The sequence below is a fragment of the Mus musculus genome, chromosome 17 (genome assembly GCF_000001635.26).
Source record: "Mus musculus strain C57BL/6J chromosome 17, GRCm38.p6 C57BL/6J".
NCBI lineage: Eukaryota > Metazoa > Chordata > Mammalia > Rodentia > Muridae > Mus > Mus musculus.
This window is the reverse complement of record NC_000083.6, coordinates 12,189,036-12,216,504: the sequence shown is the minus strand read 5'-3', so window position 1 is coordinate 12,216,504 and position 27,469 is coordinate 12,189,036. Positions and strand designations below refer to the sequence as shown.

At 48.9% G+C, this 27,469-nt stretch overlaps 1 protein-coding gene and 1 pseudogene across 4 annotated transcripts in view, besides 1 other annotated feature; both read right to left on the bottom strand.

Moving 5' to 3' along the window:
• The window catches only part of Agpat4 (1-acylglycerol-3-phosphate O-acyltransferase 4 (lysophosphatidic acid acyltransferase, delta)), a 101,165-nt gene that overhangs the window by 3,145 nt on the left and 70,551 nt on the right, over positions 1–27,469 (bottom strand). For 2 of the 4 annotated variants that reach the window (XM_006523345.3, NM_026644.2), the window contains exons 3-7: positions 17,584–17,753; positions 6,133–6,294; positions 5,713–5,866; positions 2,948–3,050; positions 1,154–1,229 (exon numbers count right to left, since the gene is read on the bottom strand). In XM_006523345.3, the coding sequence (XP_006523408.3) occupies positions 1,154–1,229; positions 2,948–3,050; positions 5,713–5,866; positions 6,133–6,294; positions 17,584–17,753 (665 nt within the window). The remainder of the gene's footprint in view (positions 1–1,153; positions 1,230–2,947; positions 3,051–5,712; positions 5,867–6,132; positions 6,295–17,583; positions 17,754–27,469) is intronic. The other 2 variants (XM_006523347.3, XM_006523348.4) reach the window with 1 other exon arrangement.
• Positions 10,758–12,554: an enhancer, noted in NCBI's record as "VISTA enhancer mm156". NCBI's record gives its function as "enhancer in: other[3/4]" and the evidence as "EXISTENCE:transgenic organism evidence [ECO:0001131][PMID:17130149]".
• Positions 26,060–26,595, bottom strand: Tdgf1-ps2 (teratocarcinoma-derived growth factor, pseudogene 2; annotated as a pseudogene).

Below are 27,469 nucleotides of genomic sequence, written 5' to 3'. Positions count from 1 at the left end.
GGGCTGGCAATCCTTGGTCATGCTCACCATACCCAGGCTCTGAGGAAGCATAGCAGGACAGTGGGGCGGGCTGAAGGGAGCGTGGATGAAAGATAACTGAGCTCCGCCCACACACTGCCAAGGATACACTGTCAGCCTGGCCTCTCAATGCGCTGGTTCACATCATCCTGTCTGTGAGACTGGATGACAAAGGGCAAGGAGCCTGCAAGGTACTGCTCACGGGAAGTGCCAGCCCTTGCTTGGGACGATATCCATGAGGTCAAGTTGGGGCAATGATAATTAGGTTCTCCTTGCACCCTGCTTACATCTTGGGAAGGGAGGAGGCTGTGTAAAACCAAGCCAAGCAGGCAGAGCTGGGGAGCTGGACCAGGAAGGTAAGGGGGCCTTGCAGGACCAAATTGAAGTGATGGAGTTTACGCAGGAACAGTCAAGACCACATCTGTTACTGACGTGAGCCCTCCAATGGGGAAACACGCCTGGGTGATAGGCATGGGGAAGACCCCAGGGCTATGGGACCACTGATGTACAGTGTACCAGTAAACTGTCCTATTCTGTCTGTGCTTGATGAAGGGGATTCTGGGAACAAGGAGGCTCTCTCTCTCTCTCCCTTGTCTCATTGAGCTTGCTTATGTCAACTGTCCTCCATAACTGTGCTGGATGGCTGGCCCCGGAATGCAACAGGGAGGAAGGAAAATAGCAAGCAGCTCAGAGAAATAGAAATGTGGACACCCTTGAGACATCTGCACGGTAGGTGGACAGAAAGAGGAAGGCAGAAGTTCATCCGTGAGCAGGGAGCTCCGTTGAGAACTCCAGCATGGCTGTCATTCAGGTGATTCCTCCATTGAGGATGCTCACTGTGGGTCTTTCCCCTCCTTTTGATTACTGCGTGGCAATAAGCTCACTCACTTGAAACCCATCGGGCCAGCCGTTGTTGTTTGTTCTTTGGATCATACAGAACAGCCATTACTAATCTGTTGGTCCACTACATGCACGTACGTGATGGTTTTACTTTCTGTGAGGCCACCTAACAATGTACTTCCTCTATGTTCTTCCAGTGCTTGACATGTTGATCCTTTGGGACACCAATAACTGGCTCCCAGTGCCCACCCATGAGAACGGCATCTCAAACCCTAAACCCCGCAGGTGCACTCACCTTCTCCTGGTAGAGCTTGTGTAACCAGGCAGAGCACTTGTCCTCATCCTCCGGAATGTCCTCCATGGGGATCCTCCTGCAAAAGCAGAGAGCAGGTAGCTGAGAGTAGCAACCACACGGAGCCCCCAGGCCAGTGTCTGAGTGACAGTTTTGGCTGCAGACTAAACCCTGTGGAGGAGGCAAGGGGGGCAGTCCATGGGCCAGTAGAAGGGTCAAGTCAATGACAGAGAGATACTGTCAGGAGTGAGGGTCTGCCTTTCTCCGCCTTCCACCTCCCCAAACCCAACACTGCTTCCACCCGAGAGGACAGTGCTGCTCCGTGTTCTTTGTGATAGGTGCAGAATCCATGCATACAGGACAACACACTAGTACTTTCTTCGACCAAGGAGCAACAGTAATGGCGGACCATCTCACACGCAGCTCCTTTGCCCTCCACTGGGGCACGGCCACATTGAGGCAGGTGCTGGAAGGTCAGGCATGTGAGAAGGGCATCTGGACAGAATAGAGACCTCTGAGTTACTCTGCCCAGGAAATGAGCTTCACTTGACTAGCTGGGCCTTAGGGAGTTTTACTCTTTTTAAGCCTGTGCTGGTCGGTAGTGCCCTAGATGTGTTAATTCTTTATATGGCACTGTAGTATTTACTTAGAATGTCCCAGTCGTATTAAGTGGGCTACTACACACAAAAAGGTGTGATGGGCAGCATAAGGACCCTTCCCTGGTGGCCATGAACACTTGCTGGCTTTGTAGGTGAACTTGAAAGGATCATAGTTGGCTATGTACTCTACACCAGTTCCCACATATACTCCAGAAAACTACAGTTACTAACCCTGCCCCCCCCCCCCCGCCAACCCTTGTGGATGTCAAACGATCTTGTACCCTACAAGAATCCAGCTGAGTGGAGCTCTTGTCAAGTGTTAAAGAAACTCCAGAGAGAAAGGACCCACTCTGTCTCTGGTAGTAGGGGCAGGGGGTGGAAGTCGGCTTGAGGAGTTTCTTGGGCGGCAGTGGTTGATGGTGCTTCGTCCTCATTTTGTGGAAAAGCTGGAAGCAGTTCCAGGGAGTTAACCCAGGCTGGCAGTCCACAAATGCGTTTGTATATTTAGACATTTTGAGTGACTCGACAGAGTTGTGATTTCATCACGGTGTACTGGGATTTGGCATCTGAAGGTCTCTTTACCCAGAAAGCTCTGTACCATCTGTCTGCTTGTATGAGGATGTTTCAGGGTCTCCTGGATGGCCTTCGAGATGACTACGGCATAGGGAACCAGAGCCACCTGACCCAACGCAGACTGGATTTTAATGCATAAGGTTGTTGAGCAAATGGCCCCGTGACTTCCTGCCTGCTACATCTTCCCATTGTCATTCCACTAGTCTTGGTGACATTCTGGAGATCAAGGGGCGCATTGGGTAAGCCATTAAGCAGGCAATAATAATAATAACAGAAAAGAAAGAAAAAAATTGGCTTGTCTTTGCAAAGAGCAGATCCATCTTTGTAGGAAATGTGTCCACAAAGAATGACTGATAGTGAGTACTGGCCTCCTGTCTGTCCGCCCAGAGCTCTGAGAGGGGAGCGAGACAAACTGAGCCAAGCCAGTTAACAGATTTGAAAGAGCTGGAAGGGACGGCATCCTCTCCAGGGTGTGCAGTAGGTGTGCTATGCCTCCTGAGTTCATAATATAAATAACTGGGGAGAAGTTCAGTGGCAAGCAGACGTTGCTGGAGGCGGACTCCTTGTCATTTAGCACTTAGAAACAAGCCCTCCCATTTCTAGGAAGGAAGCAGGGCCAGCTTACCGAACGTAGCAGTCAGCGTGATATTTCTTTCCATTTAAGACTCCCAGCAGTGTTGGGTTTTCATTGTTTCTGAAATTGAGTGTACAGTCATATACAGCTGGGACTATAAGACAAGACAAACAAGGTAGTATATAGCAGGTGAGGCCAGTTCTGCTTGGTAGTCACACACACACACTGGAAGACATACACACGCCGTAACCTGTCTACCAATGACACGCATGATAGAGACCTCTTCCTTGGGTTTTTCTAGATTGTTCACCCACTCTACATTGAACATGTATCATCTTTTGTAATCAGAAAGCCAACTGTAAGCGAGTCATAGAAACAGAGTAATTCCTGTGGTCATGTGGGCTTTAAAGCAGTCATGACTGTCAATTCTATACTGATAAGGATGCTAATAAGCAACTTTCTAGTAGGCAGAGCCTACTGTAGTCACAAATACCGATATTTGAACAAATATGGGTAGGAGATGACCTAGGTTCATCTAAGGATGTGTCTGTTATAGAACGATAGCCATGATTTATAAAGTTATCAAATACCATTTTCCTTTTTTTATAAAAGACTTACTTTGTAACAATGTGGGTGCATGTCTATGTGGGCATATGTACACATGAGACCTGAAGAGAGCATCGCATCCCCGTTGCTGGATTTACAGGCAGTTGTGAGCCACCAGGTAATAACAGTGAGAACTGAATTCCAGTCCTCTGCAAGTGCAGTCAGCACTCGTATCAGCTAAGCCATCTCTGCAGGCCCAGTGTAACCCTTTCTGTGAGCATTTTTGTGCCCTCCCAAAATGAAGCAGCCACAAAGTCAGAGTGTTACATCTAAATCCTGGAGGGAAAAGGTAGTGGCCAAGTTAATAGTCCTATTCAGTGGTAACTCCTTGGGAAACCTATCACCCACGCTCTCCGCGCGGATGTATATATGGTGTAACCCTGATGCTGATTGATTCAGAGTGAGTAAGCTGTGAGACCTCACCTCCTATGCTAATGTGTGGGGTAGTCCTGCTACTGATTGGTTCAGAGTGAGTAAGCTGTGGAACTTCGCCCACTATGCTAATAAGCCTTTTTGAATCAGGAAGGAGGAATGGCTTTTGATGAATAAGGAGCTGGAGGCTGGAGCTGGGGGAGGAACAGAGCAAGGAGGCTAACAGTGACTCTGGATGGATAACTCAGGAGACTGCGCCCAGCAGAAAGGGTAACAGGCTTCTAATATAGATGTCTCTATTTCTTTACTATGAAAGCCCAAATGAGAGCCCTAAAAGCCCCTGTAACAGTAACTTATCCTATAAGCGCATTCCAAGTTATCTCGTCGCTATATTCCACATTCCATCCAACCTTGCTGCGGGAGCCCTGGGACCCAGGTCAGGCTCCAGAAATGCTTATTGGATCAAAGAACGGATGACTTAATGACAGAAGCAAGTGGGTAGAATGTGTAAAAACATGGTGGAAACAGATGGCAGCAGAGAAAGGCAGGAATCAGTGCGGCTGGGTGTGGCGCCCACAGCCGCCTTTTCCCAGCAGTGGGAAGTTTGCTTAGCTGCATCACGCAATCTTCCAAACTTAGGTGTTCTGGAGAGTGAGCTTACAAAGCCATCATCACACAGGGCTGAGGTGACAGATGCCAGTTACACATGCAGGCGGAGCCCACTGTACTAACGATGATGTATATGATCCTGACCCGGGCCTGACAGCTTTAGACGTCTGCAGTTAATGTTAGTAAAAGTAGCAGGGGAATCACTGAAATTGTAAACCATCCCTGGATCACTTGGAAATATGAAGAACACGAATTCAATGTTATAAAATCACCATCCGTTTCTTTCCCCTGATGCCTAACCCCGCTACAGGTCTGTAGGTCCACTATCTTTCTCAATGGGAAAGGGTCCCCATGCTGCCTTATAGGAGTATCTAGAGGCACTGTCCTTAAAGGCCCAACCACTCTCCTGTCATTGGTGGGCTCTGATGCCTAAAGTGGGCACTAGCCCAGAAGATATTTAACCTGTTGATGTCCTTGGTGCCCTGGTTAAATCCTTGCCATGGGGGCTAAGGAAGACCCCCGCACAAGAGATAACGACAAGGCTATAGAAGCTAGTAGCAGGGAGCCAGAAGCCACATCTGACCTGCCTCTGGCAACAGAGTAGGGCCAGCTTGGCCCACCTCTTCCTCTGGGATAAAGCATTTTCCTGGCATGCCCAACACATGAAGCTCTAGGAAGGCCTGCCCAAGCTCTGTGGTGCCTTCACACTTGAAGCAGTGTCAAGTCCTATCCAGCCCAGGTAAAAAGTCAAGCCTCTTTTGGAGCCGAAGGCCCAGGGAGTAAGAGATGTGAGAGGAAGGGCTTACCTATGAAAACAAGAAACATGTTTTAAACTGAAGAGAAAGGTTAATAAGGAAATGTAAGAAGTCATGTTAGAATGCCAGTGGCAACTGACCACTGCTGCCTTCTGCTTTTTATCTACACTGGCTTAAGACTCCAGACTCATGGGTCAGCTGCCCTAGAGTACAGGTCAGATCATCTACAGGTGGTTGTCAGCAATAGACAAGCAAGAGATGGCCTCAAAGACTGCAGCTCCATGGCCAGGCCATCTCAGGGGTCCTCCAGGGAGCCTGCACCTTCTGCACTCACAGTGCAGTACCGCCGTTGACCAGCAGAGGGAAGTATTCACTGGGATGCAGAAACGTGAGGTGCCCAACCAGACTGGAACCTGCCTCTTGTCCCAGGTCCCACCTAGCCTCAAAGATCCCCTGTTTAGCCAGCATCCTTACCAACATCTCGCAAGCACTTCACAGTAATAGCAAAGCCTTTGGTGCGCGGCAGCAGGTGGTGTTTGAGGCTGGGCAGCCCCTTGGCTTGGGCCACCTGCATGCTGATTTGGTGTTTCTTCTCTGTGAACCGTGTGCCCTCACAGTGGATCAGGAACTGAAAAGCAAAAGATAATGAATGGTCACACAGGAGGATCCCACGCTCACACAACCCCAAGCTCAACCAGAGGCCACAGTGCCAAAGAAGTTCATAGTCACACTTGACGCCAGGTCAGCCCCAAAGTGCCCTCAGGTCACATGTCATTCCAGGTCATACTCAATTCAGTGGTCACCCGCAGAAGAGTCCTAAAGTGACTCCTATGTGTGGTAGCCACACATAATTCCACAGGAGCCAGACAGCACACGGCTCTTTTGCCTACGTACCAGATACTTCTCTGGGTAGTCCCGGAGGTGCAGCAGGCTCTTGGCAACCGTCTGCCGATCTTGCTCCCACTTGCGTGTGCAAAAGATCATTTCCACGAAGTACCACATCCAGCCAATGATTGGGACATAAGCCAGTTCTTTCTTGGCCAGGACTTTGGAGTTCTGAAATAGAAGAACCACCTCAGGGTATCTGTGAAGGAGACATGGCTCTTGGAGCTCTTATGGGGAAGGAATAGCCAGCCATACCAAAGGCTACAAAGCCAAAGCCTTTGGGCTTGGAGTCCTTCCTCTTTCCCACTGCATTGACTCATCCCTGGGTGGGCTGCTCCATGGACAGGGGTCTGCAGATGTGCACAGATGCTTGAGGATACTCTCTCATGGACCACAGCCCTCCTAGATGATTGACATCTGTGTGTTCACCAAGCCCAACCTGAAGTTCTGTCTGGCAAGTCTATAGAATACCATCCCACAGATCAACCCATCAGCAAAGCCACTGAGTTCGTACAGGCAAGGCCAGCAAGATTCATGACGTGACAGACTAGCGAGCAGAGGCCAGCAGAGTTTGAGGAGCCCCATAGCTGGCATGGGGAGCAGGGGAAGCTGGGAAATCAACTTGGCTCAAATGGATGCTCTTATTCATCTCTGCGGCTGGAAATAGCCAAACTCCTCAGGCCAGGGTAGCTGTGGTTAGTCTCCAACAGTTGCTCCATGACCACACTGTGTGGGCACCAGGGGTGGGGTGGGGAACTTGGGAATCTAATGAGTCAGGGAGATGCAAAATGACTTTCACTTTGCTGGACTTGTCTGTCTGTCTGTCTGTGTCTGTCTCTCTCTCTCTTTCTCTGTGTGTGAGAGAGAGAGAAAGAGAGAGAGAGAGAGAGAGCACATTCATGTGCATGAATGCAGAATGCAGACACATGGAGGCCAGGGGACAACTCCAGGTATCAGTCCCTGCCTTCTACATTGTTTGAGGCAGAGCATCTTGTTGTTTGTCGGTTGTACGTGCCAGGTTAGACGGCCCACGAGTGTCTGGGGACTCTCCAGTCTCCACTGCTCACCTCCCCGTAGGAGCAGTAGAATTCCAGACACTCGCACTACGTGTCCTGAGCTGCACGGAAGTTATGGGGATACACACTCAGGTCCCATACTTGCCTGGCAAGCCCTTTACCCACTCGGCACCCTGACCACCGCCACCATTCGTATTTTTACTCTCCACTATGGAATCGACTGAGACGCTCCCTGACTGAGATGGATGCTCACCCACCCACACCGGCAGTGTGGACCGTTGTAGGCAGCTGAGCACTTTTTTGACAGCTGTCTATTAAGGTCCTAAGCCTTCGCTGCCTGAAGGGAAGAGCAGGCATTTCACATCACCCACTCCCTTCTCTCCCCTTTTCCTATCTTCCACTCAGTGTCTTCATGGCTAAGACTCGTAGCATTTCTATCATGCTTGGGGCCCTGAGGTAAACTTCTGAGGAGGCCTCACCTACATCTACACCCAGCTTTTTCTTCTCAGCATGGAGTAACTTTAAAGTCTCAGATGAGGGAGTAAACTGCCTGATTAGAGATGATCTTACTCTTGTGCCTGTCACCCTGATAACCAAACCATCTTTGGGGTCATAGTCCACCCTAGTAGCTCACTGCCCTGTGTCCACACTAGACGTCAGACTCCAGGGAACAGGAAGGGACATTCCTGCCTGACCTCACTTTAATCTCTGATGAGAGCAAATGGATCCAAACACAAAACTTCCACGGGCAAATTAAGCTCTTCTTTCTGGAAGTTAAAACTTATTTTTAAGATTCTATACTGGATCTTGCAAAAATTACATATGGAGTGCTCAGGAATTACAGAATGACCCACACTACCACCCACAGAGGTGCTGTTGGGTCTACCAGGGCAGCTACTGGGCTGGGTGGGTGGTCAGTCTCACCCAGCCAATCAATCATAGCTGCATTCTTGGGTGCACTTCCTGTTTGTGGTTCTCCTGTGAGACACAAGTGAGTGTTAGCACTTGGCCTTTGGTAGCTGGTGGAGAAGGCTGCCCTAGTGGGTTGTGAGAATCTAGGGCTTCAACTAGAGGTGACTCAAGAGTCTGTATTCCCGGGGGTTGGGGATTTAGCTCAGTGCAAGCGCAAGGCCCTGGGTTTGCGGTCCTCAGCTCTAGGGAAAAAAAAGAGTCTATTCCCATCACTGTCATACGTCACCAAGAGTCACTTCAAGGTCCCACAGTAAAAGCATTCATTGGCTACAGGGTATACTACACATCTGACAATATGTAATAGTACAGCTACAGCTGCAAACCAGAGCGCAAGGGCCACTCTGATGCCCACGGGTTTCAGTGCAGTTTTATTGGTACAGGGTAAGCATTCACCTGAATGCAGGAGCAATTCAGCTGCTATCATGGGTGAATGGTAGTCATACAGACAATGTGATCCATAGAGCTGAAAATGTTCACTCTCTGGGAGCATGCAGTTGGCTGGCCAACTACAAATCGGATTAGTCAAGCCTTAATTTACAGCCATTAATATAAAATTCACTCCATATAAAATTCTCACCTTACATAAACAGGAAATGGATGGAGGGAGAGAGGGAGGGGCTATGCTAAGAGGCTTTACAAGTTTAACTCATTCTTGACTGACATCCTGGAAATTAATAAGGCAGTAAGATGTAAATATATCTAGGAAAACCTAAAATTAATATAGGGTAACCCATATCCACCATGTGCTGAATTAAGTGTCTACCGTGGCCAGTTTTTAGATCAAAAAGTTCTGGAGATTTTTTTTGGAGGTGAGAAAAGGGGGTGAAAGCTAAGGGTATATGGGGGCATGAGGGTTAAGAAGTTCATTACCATGGGTGCCCCACCCAGCTAGGGAGGCCATCTCTCGGGGAACACAGCCATTCTCTGAGCCAGAATTTAGCATCTTCAACTAAACAGTGCATTGTATGACCAGATGGCAAAACAAAAAACTGCTTTAAATAGCATGGGGCTCCAGGCATCTTAACCCTCAAATTTGGTGGCTTTTAACTCATCTCACTACCAGACTGCAAATGAGACCCCTTCTGGGTCCAGGACAGCAGCCTGCCAAGTGAAAAATGCAAACCAGTGTCAGGTTTGCAGGTTAGGAGCCAGGGCTTTCTGTCCTCTAAACCCAAACCCCCAGGGTCTGGCAGAAACCAGCCCAGGGCTGAGGACACTCAGCAGGTGGCCCCTGCTTAAGGCTGCATTTGTATTAATACTTTACTAGGTTCAAACATAAAACCACTCCTGAAGGCTTATCAGTGGGTCCCTTAGGGTCTAGCCATGGTGGTTATTGCCACTAAATATATAAAAATTAAAGCTGGCAAGATGCCTGGCTCAATGGGGAAAGATGCTTGGTGGCCTGAGACAGAACTCCCCAGACCCACACAGGCAAAGGGGAGAAAAGAATCCTATGAAGAATCGTATGCATTACCCTCTGACCTCCACGTACACACGCGCGTGTGCACACACACACACACACACACATGTACCAAGTCATATGTGTTCGTGTGTGCGCACATATGCACAATAAATACAATTAACAAATTTTAATTAATGAAGTTTAGTGATCAGGAGCTTTTCTTCATTTTGTTCTTAAAGTTTCAAATTAAAACTTTTCACTTAAAAATAAATAAATAAATAAATAAGGTCATTTCAGTGAAACTTTGAAGGGTGAGAAGTTTGTCAAAAGTAAGCAGGTCAAAGAGCTACTCTTCAGCATTCTAGCTTGTTCCTTGCATGCAAACTAGATAGAGACAAGTAGCCAAGACCGAAGTCTGACAGGGGCCTGCCTACCCTGGGGTCAGGCTAGCCTGGTCACACCAGAGGACAAGCAAAGCAACTGCCAGCTCAGCCTCGGTTCCCACCCATGACATGAGAGCTTATCTCCTGGAAACATGAAGCTCAAACTGTCCAGTCCATGCAAAGACTCCCTTTAGGCCCGGCAGGGTTTCAATGCTGGGGACACATAGGTGTGTGGGACTGTCTGTGACAAGAGTCTAGAGGCAAATGGTGGGTAGCACACTGGAGGTTTGATTAGCCCCTTCCCCCAGCACAGACTACACAGCTGCCCTCCTGGGACAGGGAGCTCTGGGATGATGGAGATGAGAGCAGAGCTCAAAATGATGAAGCGGGCATGTCAGTGGGCACCAGGGCACGTCAGTGGGCACCAAAGGGCTGAGACACTCTATGATGTGGTACATCTCTCTTGTGGTGCTGGCCCAGTTCTGGCTTTCCAGGGCCTCACATGCAGGAAAATGCTATGGAGCCTCCTACCAGGAAGTCCTGAGAGTCTCTCTAAACAAAATGAAGCCTGTTCACGATTAGTCACAGCCCTCAGGATGGGGTGGGGGTGGGGGAATGCACAGACCAAACCTTCTAAACAAAAGCGCTCTCTAAGAATTTCTCTCTCTCAGGCTGGAAATAACCACACATCATTTATCAGAAGCCAGCCCAGTACACAAGGTCCTTCCTCACTGAATAAAGTTTCCTCCCACTCAGCCTCTTCCTCCCTGGGGCGAGCCCCAGACGTTTCTAGATTTGACAGGTGTGCAGGGTGCAGTGGGGGAGAGGAGGGGTGTTTCCTGGCCAAGAAGTATGCTGAGAGCAGCAAGGGTATTTGCACTGACTTTTCTCTGAGGTCCTGTGATGCAGCCAGAACAAAACAGATAAAAAGAGTTCCTGCCCTTACCACCCCCATGGCCCTCGCCCCACCCCACCCCACCCTTACTATTCTGAAAGGCTGGCCCAGATACTTCTAGAACCGCCTAAGGCCAGAGTATCTAGGAAGATAAGCAGAAAGTATTGGGGGGAGGGGGGGTAAGGGGTAAGCAAGAGCAGACACACACAGGACACCTTACAGGCAGGAGATAACGGGACACCTTGCTCTGACAGGTGTCCGTGATAAGGCCAACTGAACGATTCTGGAGCAGGTGTGCAGGGCCCGGGGGAGGAACAGATGGGTGTCTGTGAGGGTAGCTAGTGTGGAACATATGTCATTGGCTAGGATGGTTTGCAGAAGGGAGAGGGGTCAGTTCTGCTGTCAGGCAGCCTTGTCTCTGCCTGACTCACTCCTGGCCAGTACAGGCTAACTTAACTGACGTGCCAGGGGAGTTGGTACCATAAAAGAGGCCCTGACGTGTCTGGCTTAGGACTGCAGTTTAGGGCTGGCTCCTCCTGTGTGTGAGCTGCCTGGGACTTTTTTCTACTCAGAATTCTCTTGGTCACCTTTAGGTTCCTTATCTGTGTAACACCAGGTCCATCCCGGGCACCACGCCCCACCCTGCCTGGGTCAGTAAATAAGCCATCAGGGCTTAAAGTAACACATCTGTCTACTCTAGCTGTCACAACAGGGCCTGCCTAAGTCTGCAGAGAGGGTGCCAATTAATCTTGGCTAAGATGTTGTAAGAAATGAATTAGGCCCCAGTTTCAATAGGAGGTGTGTGCTCAGAGCTCTTGGGGGTCAGAAATAAGCAGGAGGTGTTAGGCCTGATTGTGATTCAGACCCCAGACAAACAGTGAGGTGCATAGTTAGCAGACCTGGTGGCAAAGTTCTCCCAGCATCCCTCAGTCCCCTCCCTTGCGTACCATACTGCTCGCCATCCTGAAGTTTCCAGCCCAGGGGCTGGGCTTCTCCTCCGAGGCTCTGCCCTGTACACTGCAGACTTTCTGGTCTCTTGCCTTTCTTCCTTCTCTCCCTCTCTGTGTAAAGGTGCTTTTTTTTCCCCCTCTTCCCCCTCCCCTCTGTCTCCCTTTCCCGTGGTGACTTCCATGGCCTAGTTCCTTGGGAACAGTGAACTTATCCAACAACCCTGCCTTTACATATACTCTAATCTGCCTTCAGTAGGCTCACTTCCCCAGCCTAGAAGAGCTCATCAGGCCCCTCCCCACTAGCTGGTGGCTGGTCTCAGTCTCAGCGCCCTGAGAGCTGGGAAGTTAAGGGCAGATGCTCCATGACTAAGGCCACCATCAAAGAACACGCCAACCTCACACCCCAGGATAATAATCATTTGTTTCAATTTTTTTTTTTTTATTTTTGAGAGAGAAAGAGAGGGAGGGAGGGAGGGAGAAACATAAAGTTGAGCAGGTAGAAAGGTGGGGGAGGGGTTGGGAGAGAGAGAAAAAAACATGAGCAAAATATCATCTGAAAACGAAACTTTTAAGACTTGAAAATTAGCAACAATTCTTTGCTTGGCCTGTTCTTTGCACAGAGAAATGCAACAAATTCTAACCTGTTCTCCTGGCCATGCTTCCTTGCATCACCTAAGGGATAGGATATTTACCAAGAGGAAGAAGAGAAGGTCTCAAACAAAACGCCATGGTATGGTGGGTGGCCCCTAAGATGGTCCCATGACCTAGAAGTAACCCTGGGTGTGGGCTGTGCTCCGAGTTCACCTCTCAGCAAATGGAATCTGAGAGAGAAGTTTCCGTTACACAGGGCTGTGACTTCTGCTTGGGGTGCTCGCTCCCACTCTTCGGCATTGCATACATCCTGGGAGAAGGGGCTTCTGTGTTCGGGGGAAAGCCTCCAGCAGGCCTGTGTGTCCGGGATTGAGGCATAGACAGTAGGCCTGTCACTAAGCTTGGAGGACAGCCAGAAGCGCCAAGCCAACGTTTCAGGAGCCGATCCCTCTGACAGTCACGTGACCACAGACCTGGAGCGCTGTGCTAGAACTCCAGCTAATTGGAGCCCGCCTCCCCAACCATGAGAGAGTCACTAGTCTGTGTGCCTGTGCTTTATCCTGCTCACTTTGGAGACCACATGCTGCTAGAGATGACGAAGACACATGGCTCCATTAAGGATCTGAGGCAGAATCTCCCAGCTAGCCTCAGAGTTAGCCTGCATGGCCGCAGCCTGGGTGGCAGAGGAGTGCTGACAGCAGCCGCAGGGTGGCACATCACTGATGGAGCGCTAGGCCTGGCACTGGCCAGAAACTCCGAAATTTGACCCTGGCACGCTCATGCTTCACTGAGGCAAAAAGACAAGCAAGTAGGACCTGAAGATTTTGGTCCACTGTGCCCCATGGTGACACACTCCCTAGCCATCCCTAGGTCACAGTTGGCCCCAGTAGGAAAAAAATCAGCCTGTGTCTAAGAGCCCTCATGCATGGCCTTTGACTTCTGCCCCTATCCAGCAGTGATAGTTCAGCCTTGCTCCTCCTCCTCCTCCTCCTCCTCTTGCTCCTCCTCCTGCTCCTCTTCCTCTCCCTCCTCCCCACCTCTCCCTCCTCCTCTCCTCTCCCTCCTCTCCTGCTCTCCCTCCTCTCCTGCTCTCCCTCCTCCACTTCTCCCAAAGCCATGAAGTCCATGCAGCAATGGCGCTGGCTGCTTCTCTGGCATTTGGGAGAAAATGGGCAAGTGATTCACCTTCTCTCCCCTCAGTTCCTTTGGGGACACTAGAACAGACACACACACACACACACACTTCATGGTGTGACACTGCCCTGGGTTAAAGTCTGAGGCCTGCTTGCTGAACCTCTTGGTGGAGTCTCCCCAACTCCAAGCTCCAGCCCCCACCCATTACATCCAACCTAGGTTGTTCAAGTTTAAAGGTAATAAAAATGAAAACTCTCTGACTCTAATATTCATTTAGTGAGTCACCATGTAGATCTGAAGTCCTTGGCTGGCAGGAGGGGCCATGTCCTGCTTTGGTTCATCTGTGTTTTACCCAGCGCTCAGAGGTGGAATGCCTTCCCAGGGCTCAAAGTGGTAAGGGAAAACCCTAGGCTGAGGAGACAGTGTCTCTGCTCCATGAAGATCTGGCCCTGTAATGACCTCCAGTCCCAGATCCTTCTCTGGAAGTCAGTCTCTTCTCCAGCTCTGGGTCCCATTCTCTCCCTAGTTCTAGATCTGTGCTCTTCTCATAGGTGTCCTCTGTGACCCAGGGTCACCCATCTGGCCTAAGGTTGTCCCTCAGGCCCTGAGTCCCAACTTTCTACCTCACGTCTCCCTGTGCGTCACATCAATCCCTTTCTCCTGAACGCCTGCTTCCTTCCCCCTGGCTGTGGACTCTGGGTCACAGGCCTCTCCCTGGATTCTGGGCCATGTGCAAGTTTCTCTGAACTTCAGTGTCCCGCAGCCCCACCCCTAGCCTGCCCCCAGTGAGGCATGCTACATTTAGCCACAAAGCTGGTTCTGCTAGCAGTTGGCCTGCGCATTCAAGTTCCCAAAACAGGGTTCCAGCTCAGACCCTGCTTCTTCCAAGGGGTTTGGTTTTGGACCCTGGGAAAAGGGACTAAGGTGCATATTTTACTTATTAAAGCAGACCTGGCCTTCAGGTTCTCCCAGCATCCCTCAGTCCCTACCTGGCATACAAGGACCCAGAACCCTCAACTTTCTAGCCCAGGGGTTGGGCTGCCCTTCCCCCAGACATTTTGGTCTCTCCTACTCTTCCTCCTCCTCTTCTTCTTCTCCTTCATCCTCCTCTTCTCCTCCTTCATCCTCATCCTCTTCTTCATCCTCTTTCTTCCTCTTCCTCTTCCTCCTCCTCCTCTTCCTTCTCCTTTTCCTCCTCTTCTCCCTCCCTCTTTTCTCCCTGCAATGTGCTCTTCCTCTCTTTTTTCCCTCCTCTCCCTTCCTCTCTCTCTATGGTGACTCCCCTGGCCTAGATCCTTGGGGCCAGTGAGCTCTCCCAAGAGCAGCTTCCCAATAAACCTGCATTTATTATAATCTAATCTGGTTTGAACTGGCTCCTTTCACCAGCAGAGAAATAACCTATCACAAGGAAAGAGGGGAAGTTTGGGAAATCAGACTTGCCAATTGCTTCCTTGCAAACTGAACAGCAACTGGGGCTCTGGTGTTTACTGGGAAGTGTAGAAAATAACTGCCCTATTGCTGTAAAGAGACACCCTGACCACGGCCACTATGTCAAGGCACAAGCAGGACAGCACGCAAGCAGACATGGTGCTGGGTAAGTAACTGACAGTTCTACATCCTGATCAGCAGCAGGCAGCAGAAAGTGTGACAGACCCTCAGCCTGGCTGGAGCATTTGAAAACCCACCCCCAATGACACACTTCCTCTGCAAAGGACACACCCACCCAACAAGGCCACACCTAATACCACTGATTGGTGGCCAAACATTCAAATCTATTAGCCTATGGGAGCCACTCTTATTCACACCACCTCACAGTGTAAGGATGAGAGCCATGGGGCCCAGGGCCATGCTGTTCCCTGGGTGGATCAGGAAGCTAACAGGGCCTCAGAGTGGCCTACCACAGGGACAGGAAAAGCCAACACACTCAGAACAGGAAAGCCAGCACAGCCACCTGTCTCCAGGAGATCACCAACTGCCTCCAAGCCCAAGATGGCCGGGACATGGTAGCTTCCTACCTCATCCATGGCTTCAGTCACCCAGAGGCAATGTGGTCTGCAGATGTTAAACAGAACATTCCAGAGCCGCATGCCAAGTTTAAATACTCTATACTGTGGATCGTGACTATAGTTGCTCTGTTTAGTTAATATTCACCTCTTGCTATCCTTATACACAAGCTAGACTCTTAGGTCAGAAAATGCACATATACAAAAATATCACACAGCACATATACAATCTGATATTAGCCAGAGTCAGACATCCTTGGGATGCCTTAGAATATGTCTCCCATAGACAGAGTGGGAACCTCTGTACTAGAATTTTCATTTTTGTTCTGAAAATGTAAATGAACACAAATGCAAATGTAGTCATGCATGCAGACACACACACATTCATATATTCTCTCTCTCTCTCTCTCTCTCTCTCTCTCTCTCTCTCTCTCTCTCTCTCCCTGAGAAAACAAATGGAGACACAAAAGAGCTCCTGTTGCCAGAAAGCTCTTATCCTGGTTGGAAGAAGCAGAGCCACAAATTCTCTACCCCCTTCCCATACCTTGTGGCCACAGCTCTGTATTCTAAACATAAAGGACTTGTGTGCATGTGCTACCAAAGCCAAGTGTACCATGATTAGCCGGCCTCTCTGTGGGTCATCATCCCATATGCCAAGTCCTCAGGAAAACATCTGGGACTTTTTCCATACTGGGGCCAAAATGTATTTGTTCCCATGACAATATCTGAAGGCTTTTGGTGACTTTGAGTCACTAATGTGGTACAGGCTCATAACCTCAATGTGTTAAAGATGGCTAAGCCAACCAAAGAGACCCAGTTATAAAGGCAAGGAAGCTGCATGCAAGAAGTCAAACTAATTTGAGGGAAACAGATTTTAGGAACAATTCCAAACTCTGCCATTGAGGCTTGCTGCCCAGAGACTCTGCATTCTTAAGCCTGCAGCAGATCCATCGTCGGGTGAACTGTGCCTTCGAGCTAAGCAATCAAGGATAGGGATTGGAGCCAAACTACACAAGTTCCAGTCCAATCCAATTACAGCTGGATGAGCAGACTATGAAACTCTCTCTAATTGCGATCCCCTCTGCCCCCTCAGGAAAGGTGTGCACCCACTCATAGATGCTTCTGGAAGGATTAAACAACCAGCTGTGTTGCTCACAAGATGTTAATCCTGATCCTAAGCAAGAATTAGAAGCATCATGGTGGTTAATATTGTCAACTTGACTGACCTATGGCAGCCATTCTCAACCTCCCTAACACCGTGACCCTTTAAAACAGTTCCTCGGGTTGTGAAGAGCCCCATCCATAAAATTATTTTTGTTGCTACTTCATAACTGCAATTTTGCTGTTATGAGTGGTAATGCAAATATCTGCGTTTTCCAGTGGTCTTAAGCGACCCCTTTAAAAGGGTCATTCGGCCTTCAAAGGGGTTGTGACCCGTAAGTTGGGAACGGCTGCTCTAGACTTACCTCTGAGCCGCACTTCCAGGAACATCTGTGGGACATTACCTAGATTAGGCTAACTGAATTGGAATGACCCACCTTTACTGTGGGTAGTTCCATTCCATGGCCCAGGGCCCTGGAGTGAACGGAAGCATAAAACATGATAATACGAGCTAAACAAAAGCATTCATCACCCTGCTTCTTGACTGCAGAGGAAATGGGACTGCCCAGCTGCTTACACTCCTGCTGACACCCTTCTCCACCAGGGAGAACTGTGCCCTTAAAGGGGCAACTTTACCACCTCAAGTTCTCTTATCTGGTATTTTGTCATGGCAAGGAGGAAAAAAAATGGCCAATACAAACAACTTTTGAGAGCATTTCATACTATAAAAAAATTAAATTAAAATTTAAAATATAAATAAATAAAACCACCTTGCCGATGCCGGGCATGGTGGCTCACGCCTCTAATCCCAACTTACTCGGAAGCTGAGAACAGCCTGGCCTCCAGAGCAAGATCCTATCTCAACCTCTGCCCCTAAATAAAAGCAACAACAGCAACAAACCCTGTTCATCCTAGAAGTTCTGAGAGACTGAGAGCAAACAGCAGGTTGCACGGCAGACTCTCTGGGAGGGATAGGGGGTGGAGCGTGAAGGGTGAAGGCACAGCCCACTTACCCCCAGGATCCCCAGGCGCTCAGCCAGGCTCCAGCCACAGAGAAAGTCAATCTCAAACTTGTGATTGAGGACCACGATGGCGTTTTCCTTCCCGTAGTGGGGGCAGGCCTTCGGGTCGGTGTAGATGGTACACTCCGTGCCCGACCACCACTCCAGAAGCATCACCAACTCTATAACAAACCACAAGGACACACACACACAGATTTACATCACTGTCACAGAGTCCTGTGTCTGCCTTTCTCGGGCCACGCTATAAGACAGAGCTGCTTCTAGGGCTAAAGTTGCAGAGTATTTCAGCCCAGACCCCAGATGTTGAAAGGGTTTCAGAGCAGAAGGATTATAGGGAAAGAGGGGGTGCTTCTCGGTGGTCTTATAGCTCTTGATTACGTAACTTGGGAGAAATAAAATCAGAGTCGAGTTCACCCACATCTGTGTCCCTGTGCTGACTGCATGAGTTGATATATGTTCTAGAAGATGACTAGCTGATATGCTTCTAAGCTCCATCAAAGAACCAACTCCTCTCCCGTGGATGACATCTGAGGGCAACCACGGTGGAGGGAAACACAAGTCTGTCTCTCCAGTGACAAAGGTGTCAATCACTATATTCTTTGGAGAGGCTTGTGAAAATTAAGACTTGTTTGTAGGTGGCAACCAGTCTGAGTGTATCCTCGGGTTGTGCCTTCATTCTAGTCGGCCAGTTTTCTGAGGCTGGTGGTCTCAGGAAAAGACTGTGTGGTAGAAACTCTAGATTCGGAATTGAATGCAAACATCAACACAGCCCCCTGAAGTGAACTGTCAGAGTGGGAGGTGTTGACAGGCAGTCGTGGGCGATGAGAGTCCTCTATGAGGTGGTACTGTTGTTATAATGCTTAGTGGGGTACACATTCTATAGAAGGCTCCCACATCCCACCACACCCCACACGCGTGCACACACGCAAACACAAGTGAGTCTAACCTTGGTTGCCCTGGAGACACCCTTCTCTTGCAGACCAGAGACTGAATATGGAGCACTAGAACCATCTAGAAGGCCTCATAGTCTAGATTCTAAGCAGTGGCACTGTGGGCTTTCCAACTCCATGGTTCTGTCATGTCTTTTTGTCTTTGGGGTGCAGATGCCTCAGGGGGTCTTGTGAAGATTGCTGGTGGTCAGGACTGTGGCCTTCCCAGCTTTGAGCAGGCTGAACAGCCCTTGAGTGCTTGCCACAGTGGACCTTATCGACCCTCTTGGAGTCACCTGCCTTGGTTGCACGTGCCACTTCCACCAGGAACTTAGAAGAATAGACTGCCCACTGACCTTTGCTTTGCAACATAATCCAGCTGAAACAAAAGATGGGTCTGTGGCCTTGCCCTATAGAAACGCAGTGCTGAATATTAAACTTGAAGCCTTGATCAGAACCTTGTCTTGGCTTCATCCTTCTCTCGCCCCCTTCTCCCCGGCTCTTGTTCATTTCCAGCCCTCCTTTCAGGTAAACCCAGTTTGTCTATGGCCGCTGGATGACTATACAGGACCATTGAGTTTCCCTTCTAGGAAGGCCACCTGGGAAGTGTCAGAGGCTGCCAGGCAAGGAGAAGGATACTGGCCCTGCTGACCTCCCTACTATACCCGTGACATGCTAAAGGCATGCCCCTGTGTCCTGAGGCTGAGTCACCGAGGTTGGAGACCTGCTGTCCTCAAGTCCACTAAACAGAAACTAAGCAGACATGCTGTACTGTGGAGAAACAGCTAGTGTCACCTCTGGTCATCCCCATGGACTGATTCTGCTGAGATGACCCAGATATTTCTCCCCTGCTCAGTTTGTGTATCTGGCATTGCACATGACACCAACAGTCACCAAGTCCCCTTGACTGCTGTCTGTCTCTCTGGGGCTTTGTTCTATTTAGACACAGGCCAAAAGCTCTCTACTCTACTACAGCTGTAGACATGGGAACCATGTCTACATGTCCCCTTGGGCTTGTGGGTAAGATGGAGCCCTACATGTGGTTTAGGCTTGTGGCTCCATTGTAGCCAGTCAGTACATTCTGGAAACAGGAGTCAGGCATGGGACAAGGTCAAGTGGGTCATACACAGGTGAGAGGCCCCCCTAAGTTACCTTCCTTCCTTCGTATTCTCAGGGCTGCCTCTTCCAAGACCCTCTGAGTAGACGCTTGGTGTGAGTCACCCATCATCCTTCCAATAAATCTCGCTTGAGGAGAGTGTAGGCCATGATTTCATGATGCTCCCAGCACTCAGAAGCTGCCTTTGCTGGAGAATCTCATCTCATCAGGCAACTAAAGGCAGCATCAAAGCCTGGTACCCGAGCCTTCATTCTGTGTCTGACTGCCTTGTCTTAAATTGTTGGGACAGACCTGCCTAACTCTGGAGGTAGGCCTGTCCATCACCGAAGGAGTATCTATCTGTCTATACAATGGTACCTTAGCTATCTCATCCCTTCAAGGATGAAGGCATAGATATGACTGACATGTCACAGTCCACATTTACAATATCCTACGCAGCACCCTCCTCTCAAAATGCCTGAAAGTCTCTAGCCAGTGTCTAATCCTGGAGCCACCTTAGATGCCAGGAACATGGAGTTTTACAGACCACACTCCATGACCCCAGTCAGGAGCAACCATTTCAGGGGAGTGAGAGTATTCCTTCAAGCAATAAGACCTCTCGGGGTGCACTCCTTGCAGAACCAGCTGAGAGGCCTCGCAGCATCTGATCCAGGTTGTCCAGTTGCGCAGGCCTCAGGCTTCTGCCCTGGATCCTCCTAATCAATTCCCAGAGCTCATGCTAGCACCGCAACAGGTCAAAAGGATGAAGACAAGCCTCTCCCACCATTTCAACATGACTTGAGGTTGCTTTCTCCCAGACAAGACTAAACCTGAGATGTCTGGACCCCCAGAGTTGTGCCTCTAGCCCGGGACTTTGGTTACTATACAAGGAAAGAACTCTTCCACTGTCCAGGAAGGAACCTGGGTTCCGTCTCCGCCTTCTTCCTCCTCCTCCCAGGTTAAAAGTCCTTCCCTGTCCAACAGACCTGGATTCTGTGGCCTGAATCGCCCAGCCCAGCCCAGCCCAGCCCCAAGGCAGGAATGCACTGTGCTCTGCAGGCCCCTGTGGGTCACCTGACCGGTGCTGCAGCCTGGTGATCTTTATCAAGAGCCTCTAGGCAGCCCGGAGCCTCGCTGCCCACATGCACAAGCTTCCGAGGGGGTCAAAGCATCGGGATACACATCCATCCGCGTTGGCTGCCTGTAACTGTGTATTCATCCATCCTAACACTGCACAGGCCTTGTTTTGCAGCCCCTACTTTTATCAGAAGGCCACTTTCTCTTCAATTTAGAATAAACCAACAGAGAAAGGTCAGCACTTATGAAATTAGAGGATGAGGAAGGGGCGCCCAGACCAGGAAGATTAGGGAGGCGTTCTGGGTCCCTGAGCAGTCGGCAGCGATTCTCAAAGCTGCCAGCTCCTTTCTCATGTTTCAGTTGGCCCTAATGCTGCCCACATCTGCTCCCAGGAACAGGGGAGTGTCAGCTGTCCCTACACAGAGCAGTTGCACCTGGTGTGAGGCCCTGGCCCTGCTTCCCTGCAGCTAATGTATTCTTCAAATTCCTGGATCTGTCCTCGGGCACCCGATACCAGGAAGGAGTGTGTTTACAGGAAATGACATCATGGGGTTGGGGGGTGGAGAAAGTCTCAAACTATTGCCTTTGAATTGAAGGTTGAAACTTTTAAACTCTGCCCAAGAATTTGGTTTTGTTTCATTTGCTTTTGTGCCATTCAGCCTAAAGGAATTATGGGTAGGGAAAATAAGACACAAGGAAAAAAAGGAAGGAGGGAAGGGAGGCATGTGACATCCTAGAAGAGCTATTTTGTAAATGACGATACCACTCACAGAGAGAAGAGACAATGCTCACAACCCCGATAATGAAGGCACCAGCATACTGAGGCTGAACCCAGGTAGGGCCCCCAGAGCCCAGTGTGAGCCTCCGAGATCCTGGACATGTAAAAGCCATGGCTGTATAGAGGAGGAGACTAGAGGAGGCAGGGTAAGACAGAGGAACAGCCAGGAAGGACCTTGGGCAAACTGAGCTCGGCTTATCTACCACATAAAGATGAAAGTTCGTAACCCAAAGGTTTATTATTGTCAATGTCCTCAAAGCCTTGAGCATCTCCCTGCCACACTGAGGCTCTCTATGGTACTCTTACTGATGATCACAATGAACACAGAGTAAATAAGCCACAGAGAAGAACCTGGGCCCAGTGTCCATTTCTAGGCAGTTACATTTAAGGTAAGCATTCTACAAGACTGATCAAAACTTCAGTGATTGCAGAAAGCTGGAATGTTGCAGGTACAGAGCCCATTTATCTTGGCCTGTCTTTAACTCCTTAGATAACCATTTACTACCCTCCTCAGTGTGTGACTGCCAATTAAAATCCTTTGGGGAATGTACAAACAGACCCCTGGCCTTCAGGACTTAAAGACTAACAATGTCACAGATAGCATCGGAAGCCTATGGTAAGGGTCTCTCCCCTGCACTGTTTCCTGCCCTCCTGATGTTACCATGGTTGCATTTTAAAGTATCTTGTCCTATGCGGTTTTCTTTGTTTATTATTAAAGTTTCACAAGACGGCCGGAGAGATGGCTCAGTGGTTAAGAACACTGGCTGAGGTCCCAGACTCAGTTCCCGGCACCCACATGGCAGCTCACAACCATGTATAGCTCAAGTTCTTGGGGATCAGATACTCTCCTCTAGAATCTGCAGGTACCCGGCATGCACATAACGCACATTCATACATGCAGGCACATCACCACCCCACACACGCGCACACACACACACATTCTATTTTAATTTTTTTTCATGAAATCATTACTGTATTGGAGCATGGCATATGGAGTAACCTAAATCTGTGTTTTCAGGCTACAGTCACTAATTTTTGGCTTCAGAATACACACACACACACACACACACACACACGTGTGTGTGTATGTATATATATACATATATGTGTATGTATATATATACATACATATATGTATGTGTGTGTGTATGATAAGATATGAGGTGTGTATTTACAATGACACACTAAAAGACATAATTTTTCTCTATCTTCCCTCCTTGGCCAGTTCCTGTCCCTTTAGGTACACATCACAAACACTTGATACTGAAAAGGTCAGCTAAGGAACTTTGGGAAGGTTATGAAATACTAGCCCCTCTGGAAGGGAGAGGCTAATTAACATTACTCAGACCACAGGGTGGGAACTGACCTGCTGGTAGAGACACATTCGGCAGAACAGACCATTGCTCACCTTCGGACAAGGGAAGCCCTTGCCACCTCATTCCCTAAAGACCAATCAGTTTAAAGGGTGCACTGTTCCGCCAATCATATTGTGCCTAGTTGCTGATGCTCTATTCTGCCCCTGGAAACCATATAAAAACTCGCTGAATGGGCACCAGAGGGTTGCCGCCTCTCCTTCAGGTCTGGGACGACCCCAGTGCACTGGAACAATAAATTCCTCTTGCTTTTTGCATTGATTCTGGCTCCATGTGGTTCACTCAGGGGATCCCTGGTAAGCTAAGGCTCCCCAGAGTCTTACATTACATCAGGACATATAGCGTTCTGGGATGCTCAGGAATAGAAAATTTCCAAGTAGGAAACCCCATCATCCACAGGGTGAGGCCACAGCTTCCTCAGGCTTCCTCCCAAGGACAACCTGCCTTTCAGTCGCCAAGCACCTTGGCTCAGCTTCACCTAGAGTCCAGGCACTCCATCTGGTAGAGGGGAGAGACGTCTACCTTAGTAGGAAATGTGGCTACTCCAGAGATCCCAGGGTGGGGCTGGGAATGTCAGACATCACTCTGTCTCAGTTGGGTGACACAGAAATGTAGTCAAGAGGAGGAAAACCAATTACATCTTACCAAATGAACTAAAAATATTAGAAAATATGATAACTGGGAATGCCCAGTGAATACAACCCCTCAATGCTGGGAGAACCCCATATCCCTGAGGCCCAAGAGTCAAATGAAGGGATCCTGTGATAGGGGGGCAGGCTTGGCTGAGAAGATGGAGGTAAGAAATGAAAAGAAGGGGGCCAGGGTACCTGGGGCACAGAAGAGGAAGGAGGCCCCTACAGTAGTCATCTGGAGCTGTCCGGGGGCTTCGAAATGCAAGTGTGATTTTACAGTGTAGTATGCCTCAGCCTTCCTGGTGCTACAACCCTTTAATATGGCTCCTCATGTTATGGTGAGCCCCCTAAACATAAAATTATTTTGTTGCTACTTCATATCTATAATATTGCTACTGTTATGAATCACAATATAAATATCTGATACGCAGGGTACCTGATATTTGAGCCCTGCGAAAGGGTTGTTCACGCCCTGCCCCAAAAGGGGTCATGACCCACAGGTTGAAAAACTACAGATCCCAGATGGGTGGCTTGAGGTACCAAGACATCCAGAGGCATCACACTGCTCCTGTCCTCCTCCAGGGGCCTCACCCAAGACAGCCTTTCTGGGTGAGCGCAGCCAAGCCTCCATCAGAGTCTTCTTGTGTGCTCAGGTATCCACTAACTGAATTTGTGTTTTGGTTTCTGGTTTGGGCAGGGCTTGGAGCCAGTGTGGAGTTTGTGAAGTGGCCCTTGGGTGACAACCGTTTGGCTCTGTGCACAGTAGCTACTGTTCGGCTCGTCTTGACTATGGGGAGATGTGGTGGGAAGGAGGGAAGATACACAGACACAAGTGTGTCTCGCACTGGGAGACAAGGTCGTAGTCCTGCACCAGCAGCTTTCCACATGGGCTTTTGTATTTTGGAGGCTTTTGAGAAAGAGAGGTTTAATGTCTAACCTAAATATTATCAGTTTAAAGTTTAAAAGAGCCCTATACATATATAATTACATGCACGTACTGCGTCATGAATGACACTTAATCACCTATGTGACTGTGTCCTTATTAAAATTAGCAGGAATAAATGATTGCAAGGCTGTTCTCTCTTGAGTTAGGCCTGTGTGTGTGTCTATAGATGTGCACAGTTCTGGCCGTGGATGAGTGTTGGAGCAATGGCCTCTGTGCCTGGCAGGACCCGTCTAGTTCTCAGGATGAGGCAATGTCAGCAGGTCAAAGGCTTAAATGGTATGCATAAAAGCCAGGCAAAGCCTGGTGCTTTGTGCTCTTGGGAAGAAAAGTGTGGGACCACCCAGACCCTAATGCTCACCACCTCCTCTGTAGTGCCATGACATAATGGCTTCTGAGACAGCCCCTCCCCAGAGGCAGAAGACTGCACATGAACCTCCACTTCTATATCTCTGACACCCACTGAAGAGAAATAGCGCCAATCTATCTGATACCCGAGCCAGCTACTGGGTAACTGATCGATGGGATGCTTGACTTCAAGTCAGGTCATATACTGAGGAAGACATGGGATTTAAAAGTGAATTACTTATTTCAGGGATTTCCCAATTAGTGCTTTTGACCTATGGCTGATGGAGGTAGCTGGATGTGAAAGAAGTGAAGCTGCAGATGCTAGGGCCCTGTCGTGCTAGACACAGTAGGGCTGGGGACCGGCAAGCTCTCGGGCATGGGGTTTAGTCCTTGGGTTGAAGGTTCCCAGCCAGGTTCCTTATAAGATGTACACTGCTCACCCGGAGGCCAAACTGCCTTGTTAGAGTGCTTGGCTCTGTCAAGGACTTACATCTAAGTTCTGGTTTGTAGGGACATCAGCAGAGGAAGGAACGAGTGTGGAGTGTAGTCATGATCCTGGCCACAAGTCCATGACGAGGAAAACTGTGAGTGGTGGGGAAAATCTCCTCTAAGTGATGTAAGACACCAACAGCTGAATGCAGGGTGTGGCTCCTACTTACAGCTCTTGCTGCCCATCGCTGCTCATCCCAGCCTTGCCCAGAGCTCTCCTTCCTCACTGTCTCTTGATGACTAGAGTCGCTCTGCCTCCAGTGTCACAGTGTTCTCATCCTGCTGCTACTTGAATCCTGTCACGTATCTCCTTTGGCTCCTTACAACACTGGCTGGGCACGATACAAACTCTTAAGCCACTCTGTGTCCTCAGTAAAGCCTGTTCCCGGGAGCACACCAAATTCTTTGGCCCTGAAAACCAACAACCTGGCTGTAGCTAAAATCAATAATGAGGGTGGGGGATGTACCAAGGTCCAGGGTCACAGTAAAAGTCAACTAAGGAGCTGTGCATGGTGCACACTTATAATCCCAGAATCTGGGAAATGGAAACAGGAGGATAAGGAGTTCACGGTTATCCCTGGCTATGTAGCAAGTTCAAGGTAAGCCTAAACTATAAGGTAACCTTTTTGTTTTTTAAACCAACTAACAAACCAGGCATGATAGTATGCACTTGCAACCCCAGCACTTGGGCAGGTGAATAGCCAGTTTGAAGGCAGTCTTGGGTAAAGACCAAAATCAGACAAAACAAATCAACAACAATGACACTAGAAATGATTCAGTCCTAAAGCCTTTAAAAAAATATTCTAGAAAAAGGCAGGCACCAGCTAACATAAAAGTGGTCAGCACAGACGGTGTTTGACATGGAGCCCTGGATGCTTTGAGATTCTGTTCCATCACGTGACCATCACAGCCAGGTAGAAAGGTCTGAGGAAAATAGTGGAGCTGGCGTGCCAGCATCTGCACAGGGAACACAGCCAGTGCCATGGAGGATAGACCCACAGTGCTCTTTGCATACAACATGTCCACAGTTGCATCCATAGAAAGAAGGAGGGCAGGCACAGAAGGACCCCAGGATGCAGGTCCCTCCATTCAGACAGCAAGTTTTATTAAGCAACTTACTGTTCTGTATCCCCACAGAAGGCACAAACTGGAAAGACCGATGGCATATGGCAGTTTCTTTCTGGTTCCAAATGCTATTATCTCTGATGACAAAGTCTCTCGAAGACTGAATAGCCAGCTCGCAGTGGCCCATCCCAGCAAAGGGTCCAAATTCAAATGCATTGGAAATGGCAACAAGCAAAACCACACTGGATGAGAAGTAACCCATCTTCCATGGCTTCCTGCCAGGCAGTGGTGGTGCATGCCTGTAATCCCAGCACTGGGGAGGCAGAGGCAGGCGGATTTCTGAGTTTGAGGCCAGCCTGGTCTACAGAGTGAGTTCCAGGACAGCCAGGACTGCAGAGAAACCCTGTCTCAAAAAAAACCAAAACCAAAAACCAAACAAACAAAAAATTCTAAAAAAAACATCAGAAATGACCAGTTTTGCTGAGTAGGTGGATCACACTTGTAATCCCAGTATTTAGAAGGCTGAGGCAGGAGGGTTTCCATGAGTTTGAGCTCAGCCTGGGCTATAGAGTGACTCCATCTCAACATAAGTTACTAATCTTGCAATTAAAAAAAAAATGGCTGGGAGGTGGTGGCACACACCTTTAATCCCAGCACTTGGGAGGCAGAGACAGGAAGATTTCTGAGTTCGAGGCCAGCCTGGTCTACAGAGTGAGTTCCAGGACAGCCAGGGCTACACAGAGAAACCCTGTCTCGAAAAAACCAAAAAACCAAAAATAATAATAATAAAATAAAAATAAAAATAAATAAAATTTGTGTGTAAGTGTTTGTCTGTATGTATGTTTATGTGCCATGTGTGTGCCTGATGCCTGTGGAGGCCAGAAGAGGGTGCCCCATCCCTTGGAATGAAAATTACAGAAGGTTGTAAGCATGTGCATGGTGGGAATCAAACCCAGGTCCTCTGGGGGAAAAAAAAACCAAAACAATAAATGCTTTTAATCTCTAAGCCATCTCTGCCATGTCACTAAGTATCATTTAAGGAATGTTTAAACTAAATTTTAAATCTATATGAGAAATAACTCCTTGAAATTTTTATTATTTTTTTCTACTTTCTTCACATTGGAATAGAACAAGGCTTATTCTTAAA